At 36.5% G+C, this 25,489-nt stretch overlaps 1 protein-coding gene across 7 annotated transcripts in view; it reads right to left on the bottom strand.

Moving 5' to 3' along the window:
- Window positions 1-25,489, bottom strand: part of EHMT1 (euchromatic histone lysine methyltransferase 1) — a 304,570-nt gene that overhangs the window by 78,773 nt on the left and 200,308 nt on the right. For all 7 annotated transcript variants that reach the window (XM_036749452.1, XM_036749451.1, XM_036749450.1 and 4 more), the window contains 3 exons: window positions 24,479-24,585; window positions 22,993-23,115; window positions 2,608-2,709 (listed from right to left, as the gene is read on the bottom strand). In XM_036749452.1, coding sequence (XP_036605347.1) covers window positions 2,608-2,709; window positions 22,993-23,115; window positions 24,479-24,585 — 332 coding nt within the window. The remainder of the gene's footprint in view (window positions 1-2,607; window positions 2,710-22,992; window positions 23,116-24,478; window positions 24,586-25,489) is intronic.

Here is a 25,489-nt window from a genome sequence, read left to right as displayed (position 1 = left end):
CCAGGTAGGATATATTCCCGGAATGCACGGATGGTTCAATATTAGGAAAAATATCATAATTGATCATATCAACAACAAAACTACTAGAAACCATATGATCATCTGCAGAAAAAGCCTTTAACAAAATACAACACCCATTCCTATTAAAAACACTAGAAAACATAGGAATAAATGGAGTCTTCCTTAAAATTATAAATAGCATCTACCTAAAAACATCAACAAGCATTATTGGTAATGGGGATAAGCTAGATGCATTCCCAATAAGATCAGGGGTGAAACAAGGATGTCCATTATCACCCCTATTATTCAATTTGGTACTAGAAATGTTAGCTATAGCAATAAGAGAAGAAAAAGAAATTGAAGGAATTAGAATAGGCAAAGGAGAAACTAAATTATCACTTTTTGCAGATAACATGATGATTCACTTAGAGCATCAAGTAAAAAACTATTTGAAATAATAAACAACTTTAGCAAAGTTGCAGGACAAAATAAATCCACATAAATCCTTGGCATTCCTATACATTACTAACAAAGTCCAACAGCAAGAGATAGAAGGAGAAATTCCTTTTAAAGAAGGAGAAATTCCTTTTAAAGTTACTGTAGACACTGTAAAATATCTGGGAGTCTATCTGCCAAGACAAACCCAGTGCCTATATGAACATAATTATGAAACACTTTTCACACAAATAAAGTCAGATCTAAATAAATGGAAAAACATAAGTTGCTCATGGTTAGGCTGAGCTAATATAATAAAAATAACAATTTTACCTAAACTAATTTACTTATTCAGCAGCATACCAATCAAACAACCAAAAATTATTTTACAGAGCTAGATAAAGTAATAACAAAATTCATCTGGAAGAACAAGAGGTCCAAAATATCTAGGAAATTAATGAAAAGAAATGCTAGGGAACATGCCCTAGACATACCAGATATTAAACTGTACTATAAAGCAGCAGTCATCAAAACTACTTGGTACTGGCTAAGAAACAGAGTGGTGGATCAGTGGAATAGGTTAGGTACACAAGACGCAGTAGTCAAGGACTATAGCAATCTACTCTTTGATAAACCCAAAGAAGCCAGCTTCTGGGCTAAGAATTCACCATTTCACAAACACTGCTGGGAAAATTGGAAAATGGTAGGGCAGAAACTGGACACAGACCAATACCTTATACCAAATACCAAAATAAAGTCAAAATGGGTTCGTGATTTAGGAATAAAGGCTGATATATAAGCAGTTTTAGAAAGCAAGGAATAGTTCACCTATCAGATTTATGGGAAAGAAAAGAATTCATGACACAACAAGAGATAGAAAGCATTATAAAATGCAAAATGGATAATTTTGATTATGTTAAACCAAAAAGGTTTTATATTAAAAAAGCCAATGCAACAAAGATTAGGAGGGAAGCAGAAAATTGGGAGAAAGTCTTTACAACCAGTGTCTCTGATAAAGGCCTCATCTCTAAAATATACAGGGAACTGAGGCAAATTTATAGGAATACAAGTCATTCCATAATAGAAAAATGGCCAAAGGATATGAACAGGCAGTTTTCAGAGGAAGAAATTAAAGATATCAATAGGCATATGAAAAAAAGCTCGAAATCAGTATTGATTAGAGAAATGCAAATCAAAACAATTCTTAGGTACCACATCTCTCCTGTCAGACTGGCTAACATGACAAAACAGGAAAATGATAAATGCTGGAGAGGATGTGGGAAAATTGGAACATTGCTACATTGTTGGTGGAATTGTGAACTGATGCAGCCATTCTGGAGAGCAACTTGGAACTCTGCCGAAAGGGTTATAAAAATATGCATACCCTTTGACCCAGCAATACCACTTCTAGGGCTGTATCCCAAAGAGATTACACCAATGGGATAAGGACCCATATGTACAAAAATATTTATAGCGGTTCTTTTTATGGTAGCAAAGAATTGGAAATCAAGGGGATGCCCATCAACTGGGGAACAGCTAAACAAAGTGTGGTATATAAATGTAATGGAATACTATTGTGCTGTAAGAAATGGGGAAGATATAGACTTTATAATAATCTGGAAAAACCTACATGATATAATTCTGAATGAGCAGAGCAGAACCATGAGAACATTATGCACAACCACAGATATATGGATTCTGTGATGACTAACCTTGATAGACATGGCTCTTCTCAGCCATACAAGGTTTAAAGACAACTCCAAAGGACTCATGATGGGGAGGGCTATCTAAATCCAGAGAAAGATCTAGGGAATCTGAATGCAGATTGAGGCAAACTATTTGCTGTCCTTTTTTTCCTTTGGTTTTTTTAGCTTTGTTTCTTCTTTGTCATGATCCATTTCATTAGTCATAATTCTCTTTTACAAGTTGACTATTGTGTAAATAAGTTTAATGTGAAGTTATATGTAGAAGATATATCAGATTCCATGCCATCTTTTGGGGGGGAGGGGAGATCTGGAACTCAAAATTATGTGGAAATGAGTGTTTTACACTAAAAATAAAAATCTTAATCAAAAAAAAAGTTCTACCACTACTTGGCAACAACTTCTCAGAGGAATAAGGTATAGCATGATTTGTGGCATTAGAGGTCCATTCCATAACTGTGAACATTACCTGGCAGTTGACATCCATCTGTCCATTTGAGAGCAAATACTGAACCACATCATAGTGTCCTTTCTTGGCAGCTAGGTGTAAGCATGTAGAGCCCTCTGCATCCTGAAAGAAAAATTAAAAGATAAAAAATGAAAAAAAAAAAAACAGTGATAAAGAAAAGTCTTTTCATTTATAAACAGCAAACAATTTTCAGTTTTATGCTTACAACACTAGACAAATAAAAAATGGATCTGATGAATATGAACAACACTAGACAAATAAAATGGATCTGATGAATATAAACCCAACTGTTCATTTCCCTCAAAAACCTAAAATGGTTGAAACGAGGCCAGTGAATTCCACATGGTAGTGCTATTCTTTTCATGTTGATCTATTCACATGTCTCTGAAGTTGACTTTCTGCTCAGGTAAAACACAAGGAAATGCCATTCACAGGATGATCATACTAAAGACATTCAAGAGACTGGTGTAATGAAATGGACAAAAAATTATCATATCACAATGTCCTTCAGATTTTCTTGAATTCAAATGTTAGTACTTCAAAAACATTTATTAAAACACAATGGAGTACTTCTAAAGCTCAAATTGTATAAAGTAGTAACTATTAAAACAATTTGGTACCAGTTAAAAAATAGAAAAGTTAATCAGTGGAAAAGACTAGAAAAGCAAGCATAAGAAATAAGTGAACTCAATAACTACATGTTCAGTAAACAAAAAGAACATAAATTATATGAGGAACAACTCTTCATTTGACAAGAACTCCTGAAAAGTTTACAGCAATTTGACAGAAACTGGCTTTAAACTAACATCTTATACTATAAAACATAATAAGCTTAAAACAGATGCAAAACCTGAATTAACAAACGAATACAAACACAAAAAATTACACAAGTACCTTTCACAATTATGGATAAGAGAGAATAGAATCAATCTTTAATCAAAATAAGGGTGGAGAATATCATAAAAGATAAAAGAGATAATTTTAATTACTTAAAACTGGAAAACTTTTGCATAAACAAAAACAATGCAACAAAGACCATAGATTGGGAGAAAAATCTTTGCCACCAAAATGTCTAATAAGGGTTTGATATCTAAGATGTAAAAGGCATTAACATATATTTAAAAAGCAAGATGCTTTCCTCAATGAATAAGTGATGAAAAGTAGTCTGTAAAAAAGGAATAATTAATGATTGACATCCATATGAATGTTCCAAATCACTAAAAATAAGAGAAATAAAAAACAGAAACAACTCAGAAGTTTCGCTTCATACTCAGTAAACTGTGAAAAAATGAAAAAAAAAAAAAAAAAAACCATGGAAATAGCCATTGTTGGGAGTGGCTGTAGGATGACAGGTATAGTAATACACTGTAGGAAAACTTATGAATTGGTCCAACCAATCTGGAATGCAATTTGCAACAATGCTAAAAAAAAATAGGGGGTGGGGGGAAGGGGGAGACACTATGATCTTCAAGGTAGACACACACACACACACACACACACACACAAGTTAAAGAAATATAGAAAAGTCCCATATACACCAAAATATTCATAGTGGAATTTTTTATGGTGGAGAAAAAAGCCTGGAAATGAAATAGAATGGAAACAAAAGTAAAAGGCTACATAATTTTATTGACAAAATTTGGTCTAAGTGAAGATCTAAGAAAATGCTTCTATTTGATGCTGGAAGGGACTTAGGTACAGAATATTTGATACACTGTCAGATTCAGTTGATGTGTTGGTTAATTTTGCAAAATTGCTCTCTTACTCTTTTCTTTGTTAATATTTGTTGAATAGGATGATTTGCAGCATAAAAGAAGGGAGAGACATATTCATAAAGGTGATATGAAACAAAAGAACAATAAAAATAATATTAAGAAAAAAACAATGGATATCTCTTTATTTATCCAATTCTCACTATTTCATTTGAGACCCGACATTTCAGGAGCTAATAGTCACAGGTGCACAATTTGAGGGTGTGGAAAAAGTTTCTAATGATTCAGAAGTAACTATAAAGAATGAGAGATAATGTGGAAGGAGAAACAAATAGAAAAGAATTATACTACCTTCCTTTCTGCTCTATTTTCTACCATTTCTTTAAGATACTAAGAATCATTAATTGAGGTCTCATCCAACATCCAGTATCTTCCAAAGGAAAAGTAGGTTTCTTCAGTTTTATGTGCAGAAAAAGTTACAAATAGCTCACAACACAAACAATTTCCACATATATTGGTAGCCCCAATAATTACTGTCAGTACTTTGGTAAAGATTTGGAGTGGGTAAGGTTAAGCTCTATGAGGGGTAAACACAGAGTACTATTTTTTATTTAGAATGGGCAATATTTATACTGTTATCTATATCTTACAGCAAATACAAACCCAGGAAAACTCAGAAACATGGGGAAATCCACACTGAAGTATGAATGTTTTAGAAGATCCACAAACCCAGTTAAAATGGAAGGAATAGGACTGGCTCAATGGGAAAGTAATCAAAACATAATGAAGAAACCTCTCAAGATAAGATGTATAAGCCTTATCAGAGGGAAGGAGAATTTTGACATATGATAATAAAATAGAGATACCCAATAAAGGAAGTGGAGGGGAAAGGGCTAATTTACATTTATGCAAGTGAATAAGTTTCTCTTTTATGCTTAACTATTCACAAAACTAGATTCAAAATGTTGCATTATTACTCTACTGTACTTCTACATTCCATATGACCAGACAGAAGAGCATAAGACTTTGAGAGAACTGAGCCAGAATACACTACAGATAGTCATTAGCAAATGGTAAATCACCAAAACCAGAATAGATAACTTCCTAACATGATGGCTGTCTGAACAGGAGGAATACTGCCCAGCTCCCACACAACCAACACAGTAAAGCCACGAAGTTCACACAAGATCAAATAATGATCAAGAAATCCAATGAAAAGTACATTATGTGACTTCTTCCACCCAGAAATGACAAAAGGTAAACCAGAAAGTCATGAGCCAAGGGGAAAAGGAGATCCTCTAGGAGAGCAAATGACACTATGAAGAGACAGGATATATACAACCTGCAAGGCTCCATTTGTGTAGGCAGCAAGAGTACAGTCAGAAAGCCACACAGTGGGGGGACCTTAGGAAGTCTTGGGAATAAGAGCAGACAGTGATTACTCTGGTGCCAAACAATGTGATACCACAACTCAGACAGGGATAGTTGAGCTCCTGGGGCTTCTCTGAGATTCTTAAAACTCTGTCCTTGGAGTTTTTTTGTTTTTTTTTTTTTGGGGGGGGGGGGGGGGAGGAGAAAGAAGGGAGGAATACACTAAGGAAGAAAGGGGCAGAAATTGTTCTCTCTCCTAAGTGGGATGCATGAGAAGGTACAAAATGTAGAAGCACAGAAGTGGGCATCAGATTAACTGTACTTCAATCTGAAGACAATGGGGGGTTTGAACACAAACATATAAAAGTACACACACATCCCAACAGTTTTGTGTAGAAATTTATGAAACTTCCACAGATAAACAAATGACTGAGGCTCACCCTACCCCCACCCCCACAGATTTAAGAGGAAAGAAAATATCAGGGAATAAATAACCTACTGACTTTCTTGGCTTCCTTTAAGTCCAAACCAAAATCCCACCTTCTACAGGAAGCCTTCCCTAACTCATCTTAATTCCAGTATTTTCCCTCTTTTAATAATTGTGTATTTATCCTGTATAGAGTTTGCTTTATATATTTCCTTGCATGCTGGACCCTTCATCATATTGGTAAGTTCCTTGCAGGCAGGGACTGCCTTTTGCCTCTTTTTTTTATTCCCAGCACTTGGCACAGTGCCTGGCATATAGTAGGTGCTTAATAAGTGTTTACTGAATGAACTGAATGAAAACAATGATGAAGTCCAGGAGAGCAACCAGGTGAGAAATGATGGGATATTAAAAGGAAAAAGAAAAACAAGAACTACAAGATGATGATTTTCTTTTTATCATGTTGAATTTGAGATGACGAGAGGATATCCAGCTAGAAATATCTAACAGGTAGGTGGTAATATGCGACTGGGGCTCAGTAGGGAGACTAAGGTGGGATATACAGATCTATTAATAATCTAATGATGGTAACTAAACCTAATAGGAGGCTGGTGAGGTCACCAAGAGAAGGTAAAAAGAGAAAAGAAGGCACAGGAGAAAGACTTGAGGTACACCACAATTAAGGGGCATGACACAGACGATGAATGAGCAAAGGAGACTGAGAAGTAGTCACACAAGTAGAAGAGAGAGAAGTGTCACAAAAATTCAGATAGGAGAGAGGATTCAGGAGGAGAAAGTGAAGAACAGAGTCAAATACTGCAGACAGGTCGTGGAAGAGGAGGAGGAGTAAAGGTCATCAGATTTGGTCATAAGGAGATCACTGGTAACTTTGGAAAGAGCAATTTCAGTTAAGTGATGAGGTCAGAAGGCAAAACGTATAGTGTTACGAAAGGGAATGAAAGGAGAGGAAAGTGGAGGCACCAGGTATAGATGGCATTTTCAAAGAGTCTGGCATAAAAAAAAAATTAGAACTATACTTAACAGAGATGGCAGGATTCAGAAAGAGTTTGTTTTAAGGATGAGGAGACTACTTGTAGGCAATAGGGAAGGAACCAGTATACAAGGATAGATTGAAGACATCCCTAACAAGTAGCCAAATAGCCACCATTTGGAGACCACTGGTAACAAGAAACCTATTCAGTCCTGGTGCAATTTTTCCAGTTCTGGACACTTCTAATTTCCTTTTCCCTCTATATATCTTCTACCCATTTCATGTAGTTCTAGCCTCTAGCCAAAAAGAATAGGTATACATTTTCTTATACATTACAGTCCTTTAAATAGTTAAACACAATAATCATGTGATCACCAAGTCTTCTCTTCTTAAGGCTAAACACACCCAGTTCAATCAAATAATCAGTCACCTTCTATCTAGACTGTTGAATTTGTAGTTCACTAAAACCCCAAGATCTCTCCCAAAAGAACAACTGTCTAGGTAAGCCTCTTCTGTCTTGTATCAGTGCTGTTAATTTTCTAGACCCAAGTACTAGACTGATACTTAGTAAATTTAGTTTGATCCCTCATTTTAGCATGTCAAGACCTTTTAAAATCTTGACTTTGTCATCCAACATATGAGCCAGGCCAAACAATTTTGTATCATCTCAAGTATAATAACAAGTCCATGCATGCCCACATCCAAGTGAATAATAATGAATAAAAAATGCTGGATATCCTAGGGAGGAAGACTTCTCACTGGATCATTCTAATAGATACAACCCTCGACAATGACAGAGATTAATCATTATTTTCCGTGTCTAGTCATTCAACTTTACTATACTATTAAACTCAGCAGAGTGCCTGGCACATAGTAAGCACAATATAAATGTCAGCTATCATCATCATCATCATCATCATCATCATCATCATCATCATCACCACCACCACCACCACCACCACCACATTATCTCCAGCTTGTGCATACAGTTATCAACAATAAAGTCTACCAAATTCCTTGCTGAAATTCAGGTATACTATCATCTTTATAAGCATCCACTCCCCTCTCCATAACCCAAAAACTCATCAGTTTAACATGACATGCCCAGTGACCTTAGGCTGACTCTTAGTGACCACCATTTTCCTTTCTAAATATTCCCAAAGAAACCCTTTGAATTTTCTTTTTTTTTTTTTTAATTAGGGCCAGGTTGTGAGTAGATTTATTTTTTTCTAATTTATTTAATACATTTAGTTTTCAGCACTGATTTTCACAAAATTTTGAATTACAAATTTTTTCCCCATTTCTACCCTCCCCCCACTCCAAGATGGCATATATTCTGGTTGCCTCATTCCCCAGTCAGCCCTCCCATCTGTTACCACTCTCCCCTCCCATCCCCCTTTCCCTTCTTCTCTTGTAGGGCAAGATAAATTTCTATGCCCCATTGCCTGTGTATCTTATTTCCTAGTTGTATGGAAAAACTTTTTTTTTGTTGTTTTTGAACATGTTTTTAAAAACTTTGAGTTCCAAATTCTCTCCCCTCTTCCCTTCCCACCCACCCTCCCTAAGAAGGCAAGCAATTCAACATAAGCCATATGCGTATCATTATGTAAAAACCCTTCCACAATACTCATGTTGTGAAAGATTAACTATGTTTTGCTCCTCCCTAACCTATCCCCCTTTATTGAATTTTCTCCCTTGACCCTGTCCCTTTTTGAAGTGTTTGTTTTTAATTACCTCCTCCCCACGTCTGCCCTCCTATCGTCCCCCCTTTTTTATCTTCTTCCTCCTTCTTTCCTGTGAGGTAAGATAGCCAATTGAGTGTGTATGGTATTCCCTCCTCAGGTCAAATCCAATGAGAGCAAGATTTACTCATTCCCCCTCACCTGCCCCCTCTTCCCTTCCTACAGAACCACTTTTTCTTGCCACTTTTATGCGAGATAATTTACCCCATTCTATCTCTCCCTTTCTCCCTCTCTCAATATATTTCTCTCTTATCCCTTAAATTGATTTTATTTTTTTAGATATCATCCCTTCATATTCAACTCACCCTGTGCCCTTCGTGTGTGTGTGTGTGTGTGTGTGTGTGTGTGTGTGTGTGTGTGTGTGTATATATATATATACACATATATATATATATGTATATATATATATATATATCTGACTAAATTTACTGCTCACTCAACTGTATCTCATACTCCACTGAATAGGCATTCTTCACCAACTTGGTTTTTCCAATGTGAACTGTTAGGTGAATAACTTTTGAACAACCATACATCTCATTAAGAAGTTCCCTCAGTATACTGAGACTTGAAAAAAATCAGCATAATTTCATCCACAAACAGAAGCATGTAAAGGACTTTACTATCTATAGGAAATCTCTCTAGGATCTGGATTCTTTGTTGGACATGCTTCATTCAAATGACAAAAACCAATGGTGAATGTAAACCTTCCCCTTTTATGCCTTGCCCAGTATTGATAATAAAAAGATTAGGCAAAATTATTTAAATAGCTGCATTATCCAGGAATCTTGTATGGTCTTAATGTATGCATGGGAGATAGTTTGTTTAAAGAGAATTTAAGGCTATGTTTGCTCTAATAAACCAAACATTTTTGTGAAATCAAAACACAATAAATCCAGCCTGATTTTTTTTATTCTTTGTACTTTTAGTCATATATGACTAGGAATGTGTTCAGCTATAGAAGATCATCTGCTAAGGACTCTCCCTTCATATTTTCATCAAGGATCACTAATTAATGCATATGTTGCACAAAAGATTTTATAGAGTTGGGAAAGGTGTGAGGTATTGTATTTTGTATGTGAAGAGAATGGTGGCTGAAAGGGACAGAAAAAGAAGATTTCTATATAGAACTGTTAAAATCAAGCTGAAAAGAAGCCCCTTGAGTGAAATGCTGAGAAGAGATAAAAGAATATTCTTTCAGCACCATAAAGTGATCTGTCCCCTCAGATAAATGTACTGAGATGATACATTTGAAGAAAAAGCAACGACTGAGGAAACAATAGCTACAGAACACCACGGTTCATTAGCTCCAGCTCTATTTCCACAACTTTAAAGGTAATAACTGAAAAATTATAAAACACAGAACTATTTAGGGTCTTTTGATGGATTCACACCAGACAGAAAGGTAAGTTATTTAAGTTTTATACCTCGTAAAATAAAGATGACTGAATAATCACTAGGAGATTCTGATATGAGGCACTGGCAAATATGGGTAGGTAGAAAAGAATCAAGAGGAAGAGAGACATCAAAAGCAGAAGAATAATCTGAGTGCAGGAAGAATCATAGAAGTTGGAGACAGAAAACAGAAGGCTATATGAGTGAAAGAGATTCCAGCCAACTCTGGAGAAGCTTTGCTAGGAAGACAGACTTTACTTCGCTGATTGGCTGGCAGGAAGGGTGGGTCAGTTAAGTGAGCTCTTCAGCTGTTGTACTGATTGGACGGACTAGAGCTGAATCCTAACTATGTAAAGTTTGGCTTGAAGTTATTGCTCTGTAATGCCATCTACAGCTTGAAGAAGGGGAAACCTCCTGGAAGCCTTGCTTCCTCTCCTCTAACCTTACCGGGTTTAGAGGAAACAGATTTTCCATCTGTTTTGTTAGGAGCTGTACTTTTTGGAAAATAGGTTTGGCTTTGGAAGAAGCTAAATGTTGAGTGAAAAGCTGGTGGAATTTGTCTGTACTGCCCAGAGAGGCAACATGAAGAGCTTTGCAGTTTTCTGACTTAAAGAAACTACTTGTCACTGAACAAGTAGAGAGGACAACACTTTCTAAGTGTCCTGGTTAAGGAGGGCTCTCAGTTAAAAGAATTTCCCATTGTTTCATCAATGGCTTTGCCAGTAGGAGAGGAATAACTGTCAAAAGGGAACTAGCCAGCAAAGAAGCACCTTTATGTGGTGTGGATTATTAATTAGTGAGGTCCACAGATGTGAGCTGCCACTGCCCTAAGCCTATGTTTGCCCCAGTAATGTGCCTCCTAGCTAGGTTTCCACAAATATATGCCAACTATCACTCACAGACACTGTGTGCATTGGAAAGAGAATATGACTTAGGTTCAAATTTGCTAAATAACAGCATTATAGGAAAATTATAAAGAAATTACCGAAAAGTTGAAAAGAAAAAAATTCTAGATTTTTGATAACTTGAGTGGACTACAATGTTTCATTGTTCCTGTTCTAGAAATAAGCTTATACTACAAGAGGTATTGTCCTTCATTGTTACCTCTCTCTATTTAGCAAGAATATTAAGTGTTCAGTAGCTGGGGAATTTACTGGGTATTTTGGTTTTCATTATTATGATGCTACTGAATTTACACTGGGATAAGATCTAAAGAATGCAGTTAAAGAGTCACTATCTTTATTTTTATCTAATTCCCATTTTCCTGAATAGCTTATTTCAAAAAGTTTTAATTAGAGCTGCTGTCATGAAAATCAATACCTTGTTCTCATATTTATAATCAATTCCAATATGCTATTGATTTTTGACCTTTGTCCTGTTATGAAGATGCAGTTTCCTGTTGTGATATCTGATGATCACCATATAAGGTCTTTTGACTCTTCTCAAAGAGAATATTCAAGAAATACAGCCAAAAGCTCTCAAGTAACTTACAAACATATGACCTGATTTTTTAATCCCAAATCATATATTCCAACATATTACTCAGTGTCTCCTTTACCCATGGACATCTTTCCATTTAATTCACTGAGTACCAAGGTATATAGTATTGACATTTAAAATATCTTTTAAAAATGATATCGCAGGCTATAGAAATTCAAAGGAACCTAAAAGACCATCTAATAGAATTAGGAGCTAAATAAGAAATTTCATTATAACATGCATACTCAACAAGGTCACCCAGGCTTTTCTTTGAAGAGCTCTAAGAAAGGAGGATCCACTACTTTCCCGAGGCAGCCATTGGCTACAATAAGACAAAGCTAGGTTTCACTTTGGGACAGTGCTTACCATTTAGGATGTTTTTCCTTAAGTGAAACATAAATTTGCAGTTCTGCAGCTTCCATCTATTTATTACTCCTAGTTCTGTCTTCTGGGAAAAACCATAATAAATCTAATCCCTCTTTCAAATGATAGCTTTTAAAATATCTAAGGACAGTTTCACTTAATTTTCTCTTCTCCAGACTAAAGATTTGTATCTCCTTCAACTGATACTCATTTGGCATGACCTTGAGGTACTCCTGACATCCTTGTTGCATTCCTAGGAATTGTATACTGCCAACTTATCAATGTCCTTTGTAATATGTAGTGTGTAAAATTGAACGTAATACTCCAAATGTGGCCTGACCAAGATGTAGTAAAATGGGACAGTTATCAACCTACTCCTGGCCATCATCTCTACGGTATTATCTCATGGTAAGTATGCAATCCACTAAGACACCTAGTTCGTTTTCAGATGAACTAATGTCTAAATCCACAAATCTCTTACTTGGAAAAACTAAACTTTTTAAGCCAAGTATAAGATTTATCCCTAATAATTTTATCTTATTCATTTCATATAATCATTTTAGTCTATAAAAATGTTTGTGAATGCTGGTTCTGCCATCCATATTAGCTACTGGTTCTAACTTTGTGTCATCTGCAAATCTGACAAGTATGCAATTTATGCCTTTAACCAAGTCATTGATAAAACCCAACAAGGTCACTCAGACTTTTCTTGGAGACTACTAGATTCTTGGGACATTCCAATGGAAAGAACCTCCAAAGATAATATTTAACCATTAATGACTACTCTTCAGGCCCAGCCACTTAATTACTTCTAAAATCACCTAGTTATACTAAAGATTAACCCACACCTTTATATCCTATTCATAAGAATAGCACAAAAGATGGTGTTAAATGCTTTGACAATTAGGTTAAATATCAGACTAATACTCCTGTCAAAAAAAAAAAACCAATTCCAAAGGAAAAAAACCCACAAATGTTTCATCTGACACAGTATGAAAAAGTAAAGGTATACACAAAGTGTACAAATAACTGAATAAAGGCCACAACCCATTATGATAGACCATTCCAGCTAGTCAGGTCTTCTCATCTGTTAAACTCAGGGTCTGTATAGATGTTATGAACTTGAAGAACAGTCTCTAAAAGGAAGGCTGGCTTTAATCATTGGTCTCAGGGTCTGAGCCCAACACACCCTGTCTGAGCCATGAGTGCATCCAGTTCAGCATCAAGGTGGCCTTTTCTTTGTGACATATATGCATCTAATTGGTTGTCAAGGTCTTCTCTGGTCAGCGCAAGTCAGCCAGAACCTTTACCTTGTTCTTGACCTCTTCTTCAATCACCATTTAACAAATATTTAGTAAGCATCAACTACGTATCAGAAATTATGCCAAGGACTTGGAATAGAAAAAAGAAAAGGAATATAGTTGTTGCCCTCAAAAAGTTTACAATTCTATCACGTGAAAAAAAAAATCCTGCATACATCTATGAAAACACAAAGTAATTGGGGTGGGGGAGATAAGGGAAACACTAGCATCTGTAAAGATCAGAAAAGGCCTCATTTAGGAAACAGCTTTTGATCTACGCTTTAAAGGAAAAAAGGGATATTACGAGGTGGAGGTGAAGAGACAGTACTACCTTCAGACATGGGGGATAGCCAGTAGAAAGGCAAGAACATGGGAGATAGAATGCCACATATGGAGTACAACAAGCAGCCCTCATATAATACATGGAGGGAATTAATATGCAACAAAATCTGGAAACAGTTAGAACTACTCGAGGCGAGGACGCAGGTTCCCCACCCCTGCACTAGATGATGAAGAGCTTCAAATGACAAACAAGAGAAGTTTGTATTCTATATTAGAGACAAAAGACAGACCCTGGAGCTTCTTGAGTAGAGGACATGCATGTTCAGGTCTGTGGATTAGAATATAACTTCGGCAACTATGTGAAATAACTTGAAAAGGGAAGAGAGGGACCTAACAGACAGAGACCAATTAAAAGGCTACAGTAATACTAACATTACAGTACTATAATGGGCAGCAATGTAGCACAATGGATAAAGCATGGGTATAGAGTCAGGAAGGCCTGAGTTCAAATTCTGCCACAGACTATGTGTACCCCTGGGGAAGTCAACTAAGCTTCTTTGCCTCAGTCTCCTCATCTATAAAATGAGCTGGAAAGGAAATAACCAACCCCTTTAGCATCTTTGCCAACAAAATCCAAAATGGCGTCACAAAGAGTTAGACATAACTGAAAAACAACTGACAACAACAAATTATTACTAAACCAGGGAGGAAGTGGTAGAGTTTGTGTTTGTGACTGAAAGGAATGCATGTAAGAAATATAGTGGCATCAACAAAATTTGGAAACTTACTAGACAAGGAAGTATGGGAGAGAAAAGAGCCTCAAAAAGGTTGTGAATCTGGTTATGGATAGATTGTAGGGGACTCAAAAGAAATAGAGATCAAAGAAACTGCAGTGAGCCATGACTTGTGCTTCATGATGCCATGCTAGCTAAACATCTCTTCAATAATGTGTTCTGCCAACAAGTAGAGTCAAGAACACTGGCCAATAGTTTGCAGACATCATTTTCTTTCCTATTCTGGAAAAATGAGACCTCTTCTATTCTAGAATCAAAAACTGAATGAAAACAGTTTAGGAATCAGATTTGCCAGTTTAGTACTCTCATCTGCAAAATGGGGATAATAACAGCACCCACACCTCACTGAGCTGTTAGGTTCAAATAAGTGTACATTCAGCGCTTTGCAAAACTTAATGTTCTATGTACACTAAGTTATTATTATCTCATTCTTTTCATTCTCTTCAATGGAACTCAAAGCCAGTTTAAGGATTAACTTTTTTGTTTTTAAATAAAAATATTAGGATGAAAGATGATCTTCTGTAGGTCCATGAAAAGTAGCCTCAGTACAAATTCAGAAGCAGAAAGGATGATGATACTCTATATTTCATCCTGTATGCACATAATTTTAATTTCTTCTGCTAGGATTCTATATTTCAAAGGCTATTTGTTCAATGCCTTTGCTGTATTTATCATGATATTTATTAAAACATAGTTGTAAAGTTTCTATGGAGCAATGTAATGCCTGCGCAATTGTGGATAACAATTTGGACTCTGATAATGATCCAGCTCCATTACAATTGACTAGCTGATGCACAGAGGGCGATAAAACTGTGCATACCCTTTAACCCAGCAATACTACTTCTAGATCTATATCCCAAAGAGATTCACATGTACAAACATATTTATAGCAGCTCTTTTCGTGGTGGCAAAGAACTGACCATGGAGGGGATGTCCATCAATTGGGGTATGGCTGAACAAGTTGAGTATATGAATGTAATGGAATACTACTCTTCCATAAGAAATGATGAGCAAGCAGATTTCAGAAAAACCTGGACTTACATGAACCAATGCTGAGTGAAGTGAGCAGAACCAGGAGAACATCATACACAGCAACAGTAACATTGTGTGATGAACAACTTTGACAGACTTTGATAGACTCTTCTCAGCAATGCAAGGATCTAAGACAATTCCAAAAGACTCATTATGGAAAATGCTATCCACATCCAGAGAAAGAACTATGGCGTCTAAATGCAGATCGAAGGAGACTATTTTCTCTTTTTTTTCCTTCTTTCTCCTGGTTTTTTCCTTTGGTTCTAATTCTTCTTTACAAAGTAACTAACATGGAAAGGTATGTAATATGATTGTAAATGTATAGCCTATATCAGATTAAACTCTGTCCTAGGGAGGGGGGAAGAGAGGGAGGTGGAGAAAATTTAGAACTCAAAATCTTATAGAAGTGAATGTTGAAAATTGAAACTTTAAAAAAAAAAATGAAAGGGGCAGCTAGGTGGTCCAGTGAGTAGAGCAGCGGCCCTGGAGTCAGGAGGACCTGAGGACAAATTCAGCCTCAAACACCTGACATGCTTACTAGCTGTGTGACCTTGGGCAAATCACTTAATCCCAATTGCCCTGCCTTCCCCCCTGCAAAAAAAAAAAAATTGGCTAAGTTCTCAAGGATATTTTGAGATCTGTTTGTAGCCTCAGGAGTGGTCAGGCCGTGAAAGATACTGAGCTCCTGATGTGTCATTCTAGTCACCAGGTTATGTGATTATAATTAGTCTCATTTTTTTCAAGAGGGTTCAGACAGAACTGGTCCTGGGACAAGTCATTCTGTGATTATTTTAATTTTCTGAGGACTATTGTATAGATGGACAAAATAACTACTTTCTGCAGTTCAATACTGATTTTGGGGGTTGTTTTTTATTATTTTTATTTTTACTTTACAACATTCAGTTCCACAGGTTTTTGGATTCCATAATTTCTCTCCCTCCCTCTCCTCCCCCCTTCCTGCCAAGACAGCATGTAATCAAATGTAGGTTCTACAATTACCTTCACATTGAACTTATTTACATAATAGTCCAGTTGTAAAGAAGAATTATAACCAATGGAATGAATCGTGAGAAAGACGAAACAAAGCCAAAAAAGAAGGAAAAAAAAAAGAGAGCAAATAGCTTGCCTCAATCTGCATTCAGACTCCGTAATTCCTTCTCTGGATGTGCATAGCTTTTTCCACCATGAGTCTTTTGGAGCTATCTTTGAGCCTTGCATTGATAAGAGGAGTCAAGTCTATCAAAGTTGGTCCTTACAGATACCGTGTGTCTGTAATCTTGTATATTTTTCTCCTGGGTTTATTTTATGTCCTGCTTATTTGCTAAAGTTGTGTATTATTTCAAGTAGTTTTTTACTTCATTCTCTAAGTAAATCATCATACCATCTGGAAAGAGTGATAATTTAGTCAATACTGACTTTTTTAACCTAATACAAAAGCTCTATCCAGAATTAAAGTTACATTTTTAAAAATGCAGTCATGCATACCTGTTGTAAGCCTTTACTATTGCTTAGTCAAGTGATACTGATTTACATTAATAATCCCATAATTTGCTCAGCTATTCAACAACAAATGGGTAGCCACTTTGTTTCTAGTTCTTTCCTATAATAAAAAGGGCTGCTACAAATATTTTTGAACATAGAAGTCGTTTCTCTTTTTCATTAATCTCTTTGAGGTAAAAGGCTAATAGCGGTGTCATAAGGTAAAAGAATAAAGAATATGCAGTTTACTAATTTAGGGGACCAGCAGTGAAGAAAGGGTATATAGTTCTAAAATCTTTTCTGGAATGTTGATGTTCTTATACTGCTCTACTAACAACGCACCAGTACGCCTATCCTTCTAAAGTCCTTCTAGCAATTGTTATTTTCTTTTATTGTTATCTTTGCCAATCTGATGGGAACAAGTTGGAAATTCAGTCCTTCTCATTTGCTTTGCTAGTTTCTTTGAGCATTTTTCCATTTAGTTATTGATAGCTTGGCCTATTTTCTTTGAGAACTGCATGGTAAAATTCTTTGTGTATCTATGAGGTATATATTTGTCAAAGAAATTTACTATAAAGATTTTTTTCCACACTTAACAACTTTGTTCTGTTTCTCTAATTTTAATTGCATTGATTTTGTTCGAGCAAAAAGTTTTTTATTCCATATAACTAAAATCATTTTATGTCCTTTGATCCTTTCCATCTCTTTAACGGCCAAGAACTCTTCCCCTCTCCATTGCTGTGAAATGTGTTTTTTTCCCTGGCCCCATGATTTATGATGTGACCTTTTTACAACTAGGTCATGTATCCATTTGGAGCTTAACTGTAATATACAATGCAAGATACTGGTTTAAACCTAATTTCTATCAGAATGCCTTCAAATTTCCCTGGAAGTTTTTATTGAATAGAGTTAGTTCTTAACCTAGTTGAATCCCTGAGTCTGTCAAGTACTATCGTCACTAAGTTTGATTGTTTCTGGTTATATAATGTATTCCACAGATATACTTTTCTATTCTTTATCCAATAACATATACTTTTGATGATTTACAATTTAATTCTTGACAGCCTCCCATTCTTCCTAGGCTAACTGTTGCTTTCTATCATGCCTCCATCCTCTAATTCCTAGACCACCCCACATGAGACTATCTTCTTAATATAACACAACTACTCCTCCTTCCACCTCTTTTCTATGACTTTAGAATATAGTATGCCCTTCCAAAGCCATATTTCAGGTATTCTTCCTTGTCTAATTTATACCTACGATATCAAACACTGCTACTCAAATTAGGATGGCTAGTGTCCTTTGCCTACCACTACCTACACCTAGCTATACTTTGTACATCTGTGATGAGACATCTAAAGATAAAGGATTTTGTTGCTGGATCAATTCATTTATTAGCTACTTAGTGAGTAAGTCAAATTCCCTCATTAAAAAGATGAGGAAGGTAAGGCATAAAGATTAAGCAACTACAAACAGGTCTTCTAGACTCCAAAGAAACTGCATTATTCCCTAGACCACATTTGACCCTTTACATCACCCCATCCACTCTTCTTTTGTTCTAGCCTCTAATGAGGAGGTAACCCTACTCAGAAAGGCTGACCCCAATACTTATACCACTCATCACATTTCCTCAAATTCCCATGAAGTCCACTGTTTCTCTCATCTTCAATCTCCCTGTTTCCCCTTCTACTGCCAGCAAGTACCCAGAGCTTAAGTAAACAGGAGTGATTGAGTTAAACACTGGAGACACTAGATCAGAAAAATGGAGGCCAGGAGAGAGTACATTTCAGGTACATGCGACAGCCAGTGCAAAGGCCCAGAAGTAGCAGATGGAAAACCATGCATGAGGAACACGAAGACTAGTTTTGGTCAACTAGAGTGTACATGGAGGGAAGTAACGTGAAACAAGTCTGGAAAGGTAGGTGGGGAACAGGTTACAAAGGGATTTAAATGCCAAAGAGGAGTTTATATTGGATATTGAAGGAAATAAAGAGCTAGTAGACTTCATTAAGTAGGAAAATGACATGGTCAGACTTGTCCTTTAGGAAAAACAATCTTGACAGCTATATGATGGATGCATAGAACCATGAAAAGACTTAGGATGGAGATCAAAGAGGAAGCTGTTGTAATGGTATAGGAGAAAGTTCATGAAGGACTGTACTACAGTAGTGGCTATGTGGATGGAGAGAATGGGGTAGATATGGCAGATGCTGAGGAGATGAAAAGACAAGATTTTATAACTAAGTGGATATGTGAGGAGGAGGAGGAAGAAGCTGAGGATGATATCATGGTTGTTAACATAGGGGACTGGAAGGATGGTGCTTTTCTTGACAGAAATAGGGACATTTAGAAGGTGACCTGAAAGAAAAGAAAAATATGAGAGTTCAGGTAGAGACATATATGAGAAATTTATGGAAAATAAAATTTGAAATATCAAGAAGGTAGTTGTTAATGTAAGAGAGGAGATTAGGAGAAAGATGAGGGCTGAATATATAAATCTATAAATCATTTGCATAGAATGCAATGATAGAAATTGATGAGATCACCAATCAATCTCCAAGCATTTTAGTGCTATCTATGCTCCAGGTAATATGCCAAGTTCTAGAGTCAGTGACCTCAAACAGTTTACACTCTAATGGGGAAGATAATATATACAAATCATAGCATGCAAGGCTAAAGCAGAATACATGGAGCATAACCCTAGAGGGGACAGCACTAGAACATGAGATCAAGGAGTGCTTCCTAGAGGAGGTGACACTTGAGTTGAGTTCTAAAAGAAGTTAGAGAATCGAAGAGTTTGAAGTTGGGAAGCAGAGCATTCCAGGCATTAGAAACAGTCAATAAAAAAACATGTAGATAGGAGAAAGACTGAGGAACATCAAGAAGGTTGTGAAGACCTTTAAATGCCACAAGACTTTGTATTTGATCTGGGAGGCAACAAAAAATGACCAGAGCTTAATGAGTCAAGGGGTAACACAGCCAGGTCCATGCACTGGGAAAATCATCTTAATAGTTGTGTGGGAAATGGATGGAGGTGGGGAAATATTTGAGGCATGCCAACTAATCAGAAGGCTTTTGCAAAAGATCAGAAGAAATGTGGTAAGAAACTAAATTAGGGTAGTAGTGGCTTTGTGAATACAGAAGATAAGAAATAGGCCAGAGATGTCGTAAAGTAAGAAATGATAAGATTTGGCAATTGGTTGGCTGCTAAACATCTTGCCCTGCTAAGTCTTAACTCTGGACTATTCCCACCCATCTACTCCTTCACTCCTACATATGTGCTCACTGAAGCTGCAGAACATCACAAAACCATACTGAATGGATTTACCACAAACTTAAGTTACATATCCTCAAATGAGCCTTCATTGCATCAAAGCAAACCATTCACACCTCCCTACTTAACTCCCACTCACCATAGGAACTCTTCCAAACCTTTTCATCCCTCCTTAAAACTTCCATGGCTCTTCCTCCCCTCTTTGCTAAGACTGAGGCCATTTACTGAAAGCTCCCTCTTCTCCTCTCCTCCTCATCTCATCTCCTCTTTCAATCCTGTCTCCTCACCAACGCAAAGTCCTTTACTTGCAAAAGTGATCCAATTCTGTCCTCTCTTCTCCAGTAGACTGCTCCCTCTATCTTCACTCTCTCACTTATCTTCAGTCTCTCCTTGGATACTGGCTGCTTCCCTATTGCCTAAAAACATGCCCATATCTTCCTGTTCCTTAGAAAAAATGCTCACCTGAGCTATCCATCACTGATCGCTATTTACCCATACTTCTCCATTCTGTGCCACAAAGCTCCTTCAGAAGGCCATTGACAATAGGTGCCTCCAATACAATGTAGTAGTATGCATCATCTCTCATACATAGTTGTTAACATGTTATCTCCCCCACTGCACTGTGAGCTACTTGAGAGCATGGAGTGTTTTTTTCCCCTTCTTAGCATTTCCAGCACTTGGCACAGTGTCCAGCACATAGTAAGTGCTTAATAAAGTTTACTGATTTATTGAAATAACTGACAGTATGACACCAAGGCTGTAACCTTGGATGACCTGAGAGTGAAAAGAAAGATAAGAAAAGGGTCCAGGACAACTGATGATCTAGAAATGCACACTGAGAAGGAATGGTCAGAAAAGGAAGAGGAGAATCAAAAAAGAATACCATGAAAACAAACAGAGGTATGCATGTATAAGGCAGCGGTCAACAGTGTTGGAATACCAAAGAGTGGTTTAAAAAAAAAAAAAAAAGATAAGGTCTGCAAAAAGGCCATGAGATTTTTCAATTAGGAGTTCACTAGTGACTTTAGAAAGAAAAATTTCAATTGATCAAAGAGGACAGAAACCAAATATTAAAGGTTTAGAAGGGGAGTGAGAGAACAGGAAATGGAGGAAGTGAGGGCTCTTCTTCCCATGCTGTGTTCCAGCCAGACTGGCCTTTATATATATTCTTCATATAATATTTCATCAAAGCTTTCTGGCACTGGCTGTCCCATGTAACTGGAATGGACTCCTATCTTATCTCTGCCTCTTAAAATCCCTTTTTCCCTTTGAGGTTTGGATTCTGCCTTTTCTTGAAATTTCCAATTGTTAATTTTACACACACACCCCTTATATTAATTATACACTTGTTTTGAATATACTTACATATGTACATGTTATCTCTCCCAATAAAATATAAGCTCCTTTGAGGGTAGTATTTTTCTCATTTTTTACTATGAATCTCCAATGCATAGCACAGTACCTAGCACATATAGTAGACACTAAATAAATAGGTGCTGATTTTGGCACATATAAACGGAAGTTCTCTTCATAGTAGCTCATAGGTAGGAAATAACTGACAAATTATATAATCCAAACCTCTCATTTGGTAAAATAAGGAAACTGAGAGCAAAAGAGGTTAAGGGATATTAGATGGCATGACCACGAAACAGATTTCTTGTTTTAGGGAATATGGGCATAACAACAACAGCCAACAACTGCACAGACTTTTGAGGTACATAAAGTGTTTTACATAAATTATCTCACTTAATAACCACAAGAATATGGTAAGGTGAAGACTCCACTTATTATTATTTCCATTTTACACAAAAGGAACAACTTCACCAACCTCTTTAGTTGCCTAAGTACAAACTACACAGTCTTTACATTTGGCTTCAATTTGTGTCTTTTGGTTTCTTTCATAGCAAACATGAATATTATTTTGGCTTAGTTTCTTCAGTTGTATAGAAACTCATCAGTCATCCAGACCTCAATTATTAAGTTCCTACCATGTGCACAAACCTGTACTCAATACTATGGAATATAAAAATAATGAAACTACTCTGTCCTCAAAGAACTAAAAATCTTGAGGAGAAGAGACAGGAAGAGGCTGGCAGGTGATATGACAAACATATTACATTTGTATAACAGTTACAAAATAACTATAACATAAGAATAGCATATGATAGGAGAATAAAAGACACACAAAAGTGGTATGTGAAATACAATGAAAGGATCATTCATGACTTGGATAATTAGAGAAAATCTCAAGGAAGTAGAGGTAAATTAGCTGAAAGCTGCGGCTTCTTGTTGTTCAGCTGTCTCAGTCGTGACTAATCCCTTGTGCCCCTATTTGGGGTTTTCGTGGCAAAGATACTGGAGTGGTTTGCCATTTCCTTCTCTGGCTCATTTTACAGATGAGGAAACTGAGGCAAACAGGGTTAAGTGACTTGCCCAGGGTAAAACATCTATGAAGTGTCTGAGGCCAGATCTGAATTCAGGAAAATGAGTCTTTCTGACTCCCAGGCCCAGCACTCTTTCCACTATACCACCTAACTGCCCTAAGCTGAAAGCTATAAGTTGCTAAATTCTATTAAAATTGGTGTTTTCAAGCACTGAATAAACAACCTGAGGTTCCAAGCCATGGTATTTTGCTCTTTAGAGTCCTGTAACACAATCCCTGGCTGTACTCTATATGACTCTATATGAAGTTTCTTCCATCTCCTGGGAAAATTTACATCCTTATAGAACTAAAATCTAACAATCATACCTTAGGATCTACTAATGCGCCAGCCTTGATGAGGTATTTAACAGCATCCAAATGGTTGTTTTCTGATGCCTCCATCAGTGGGGTTCTCTGGTCTTCTGAACAGGTGTCAATGTTAGCACCAGCCTATTGAAACAAATGATAGTGGAGGAAAAGGCAGGAATATTATATAATTCTTGTCTTCTGATAACAAACTATTCTGCATACTTCACAGCTGAACATCAGGAAGAAGAAAAGCCTAATCACTGTTAACTATACTGTGTGCTTTCTTACAAGGAGCTAAATACATTATAGAAAATGTCCCCAAGACAATTATTTATCTAAAGGATGGCATTAAAAAATGTACTTAGATTCAAGTGTTTTTCATTAAGATATAATGCTATATAAATATATGAACTAGGTCTAGAATTACATATAATTTACAGAGTCAAGGAAGTTTTAAGCTAGAAGAGACCTCAGAGGCCATGCAGTCCAAATCATAACTGAATGAAGAATCCCATCTACAAAATAAATGATAAGTGATCATTGAGCCTTTGTTTAATTACCTGCCAAGACAAGACATTCCATCTGGGGACAGTTCTAATTCCTAAGAAGTTTTCTCTTACATTAAATCCGATAATAACACATAATATTTAGGTAGCAATTTAAGGTTTGCAAAACATTTTAAGCACACACACGTATACATATGTACACACACACATATATATACACAAATATGTATATTTGCAATAAATAGGAAAAAAATTAATTAAATGCAACTGAAAAATACGAAAAAAAATTTAAATGAGTTAAAAATAGCTTATTGATTTTAAATACTGCTGCTTGAGGAAAAGCAGGTTTAATTTACAAGATGAAATGAGGAAGTCAATATGAATTTTCAATAACATTCTGAATTTTCCTGAAATCCTCTTTCTGAACAAACTATATGAATATCTAAGAATCTCTTCACAGGAAAGAAAGAACAAAAGTGACTTGATCAGTAATAACTTACAATACAGTAACTGATGGTGATGGTAGTAGTGGTGGTGGCTGCTAACATTTGTACAGCACTGTAAGGACTGAAAGAAGCTATCTATCCATATGTCTGTCAATCTAAAATCTCATTTGATTCTCAGAACAATCATATGACTATCATATTACTATCTCTATTTGACAGTTGAGAAAACAGGCCCAGAGAGGGAATGTGATTTGCCCAGGGTCACAAAGATAACTATGAGCTGGGATTCAAACCCAGATCCCCTGAATCCAAGTACAGCACACTTCATTCCCAATTCTAATCTGCATCACTATCACAGGCTCATTGGACCATGGACACAGAGTTGGAAGGGACCCAGAGTATCACAAAGAATAAGAAATAGAGAAGGATAGCGAACCCAAGTCTTCTGATTCCAAATCCAGTACTTTTTTCTATTACATCATCATAACGGACTTAAAAACTTCTAAAAGAATACAAAAACATATATATTTATTGTGAATGATAAAGATGAACCTGAATCAACATGTGACAGATGTCCACATGGCCAGACTCTGCAGCTGCATGGAGTGGAGTTCTTTTATTCTGGTGCTCCATTTTAAAGTTGGGATCAATTCCGTCAACTGTAAAATAACCATGGCTTATTAATAATTTCATATATCACAGCTTCTACTACAACTTCAAATTAGATTTTAAAATGGCAAATAGTTGTGTACACAATCAATTAAAAAAAAACCTACCTGTGCCTTGGAGGCTATTGTTATTGTTGGAACGTAGGGAGGAAGGGGAGGAAAAAGGTAGGGGACAGCATTGGACCTTTGGGGTGGATATTATCATCCCAATGGAGAAACTTCTTCAACTGAAGCAGGTTGGCAACTCATTTGTAACTGAAGTCTCAAGCAATCAACTAGCACCTATTAAGCACCTCCTATACCAGGCACTGGGTTAGGCATGCCGGAAACAAATACAAAGAATGAAATAACCCCTACTCTCCAGAGTTTACATTCTATCAAAGGTACTTGGGGGCACTGAAAACTTAAGTGACTAGCACAGCTAAAATGTGTCTAACTCTACATGAATCTAATTGATTTTTTTTGTCCTACTTTCACCTCCATCCTACCAGGAGGACTCAGCAGATCCCATACCTATTGCCTGCTGAGCCTTGACCACACTGAGTGTCACCCTACCTCATCAGTGGAACCCCTAAGATCCTAAAATGAAACTGAAACTGTGAGTATTTTAATCATTTGTCATTCATTACTACCCTGAAGGCTAGCAAACCTCCATCACCATTACTCTTACTATCCTTGTGTTTAATCTCCAACTCAACTCCACCTTGTCCTAATCCCTCATTCACATTCTCTCACCTTTGCCTTCCCACACTCCACTCCACTTCTACTGGATTATAGTTGTAAACAACTAAATGATTTCCCTTCTTTAAGTCTCTGCAAACTCAAATCCTCCATATGACTGGCAAAATGATTTTCCTTAATACTGAACTTTGTCACTTCCTTACTGAATAAACTC

The sequence above is a fragment of the Trichosurus vulpecula genome, chromosome 3 (genome assembly GCF_011100635.1).
Source record: "Trichosurus vulpecula isolate mTriVul1 chromosome 3, mTriVul1.pri, whole genome shotgun sequence".
NCBI classification, from domain to species: domain Eukaryota; kingdom Metazoa; phylum Chordata; class Mammalia; order Diprotodontia; family Phalangeridae; genus Trichosurus; species Trichosurus vulpecula.
Note: the sequence above shows the minus strand (reverse complement) of the source record. Positions and strands in the feature narration are given on the sequence as shown.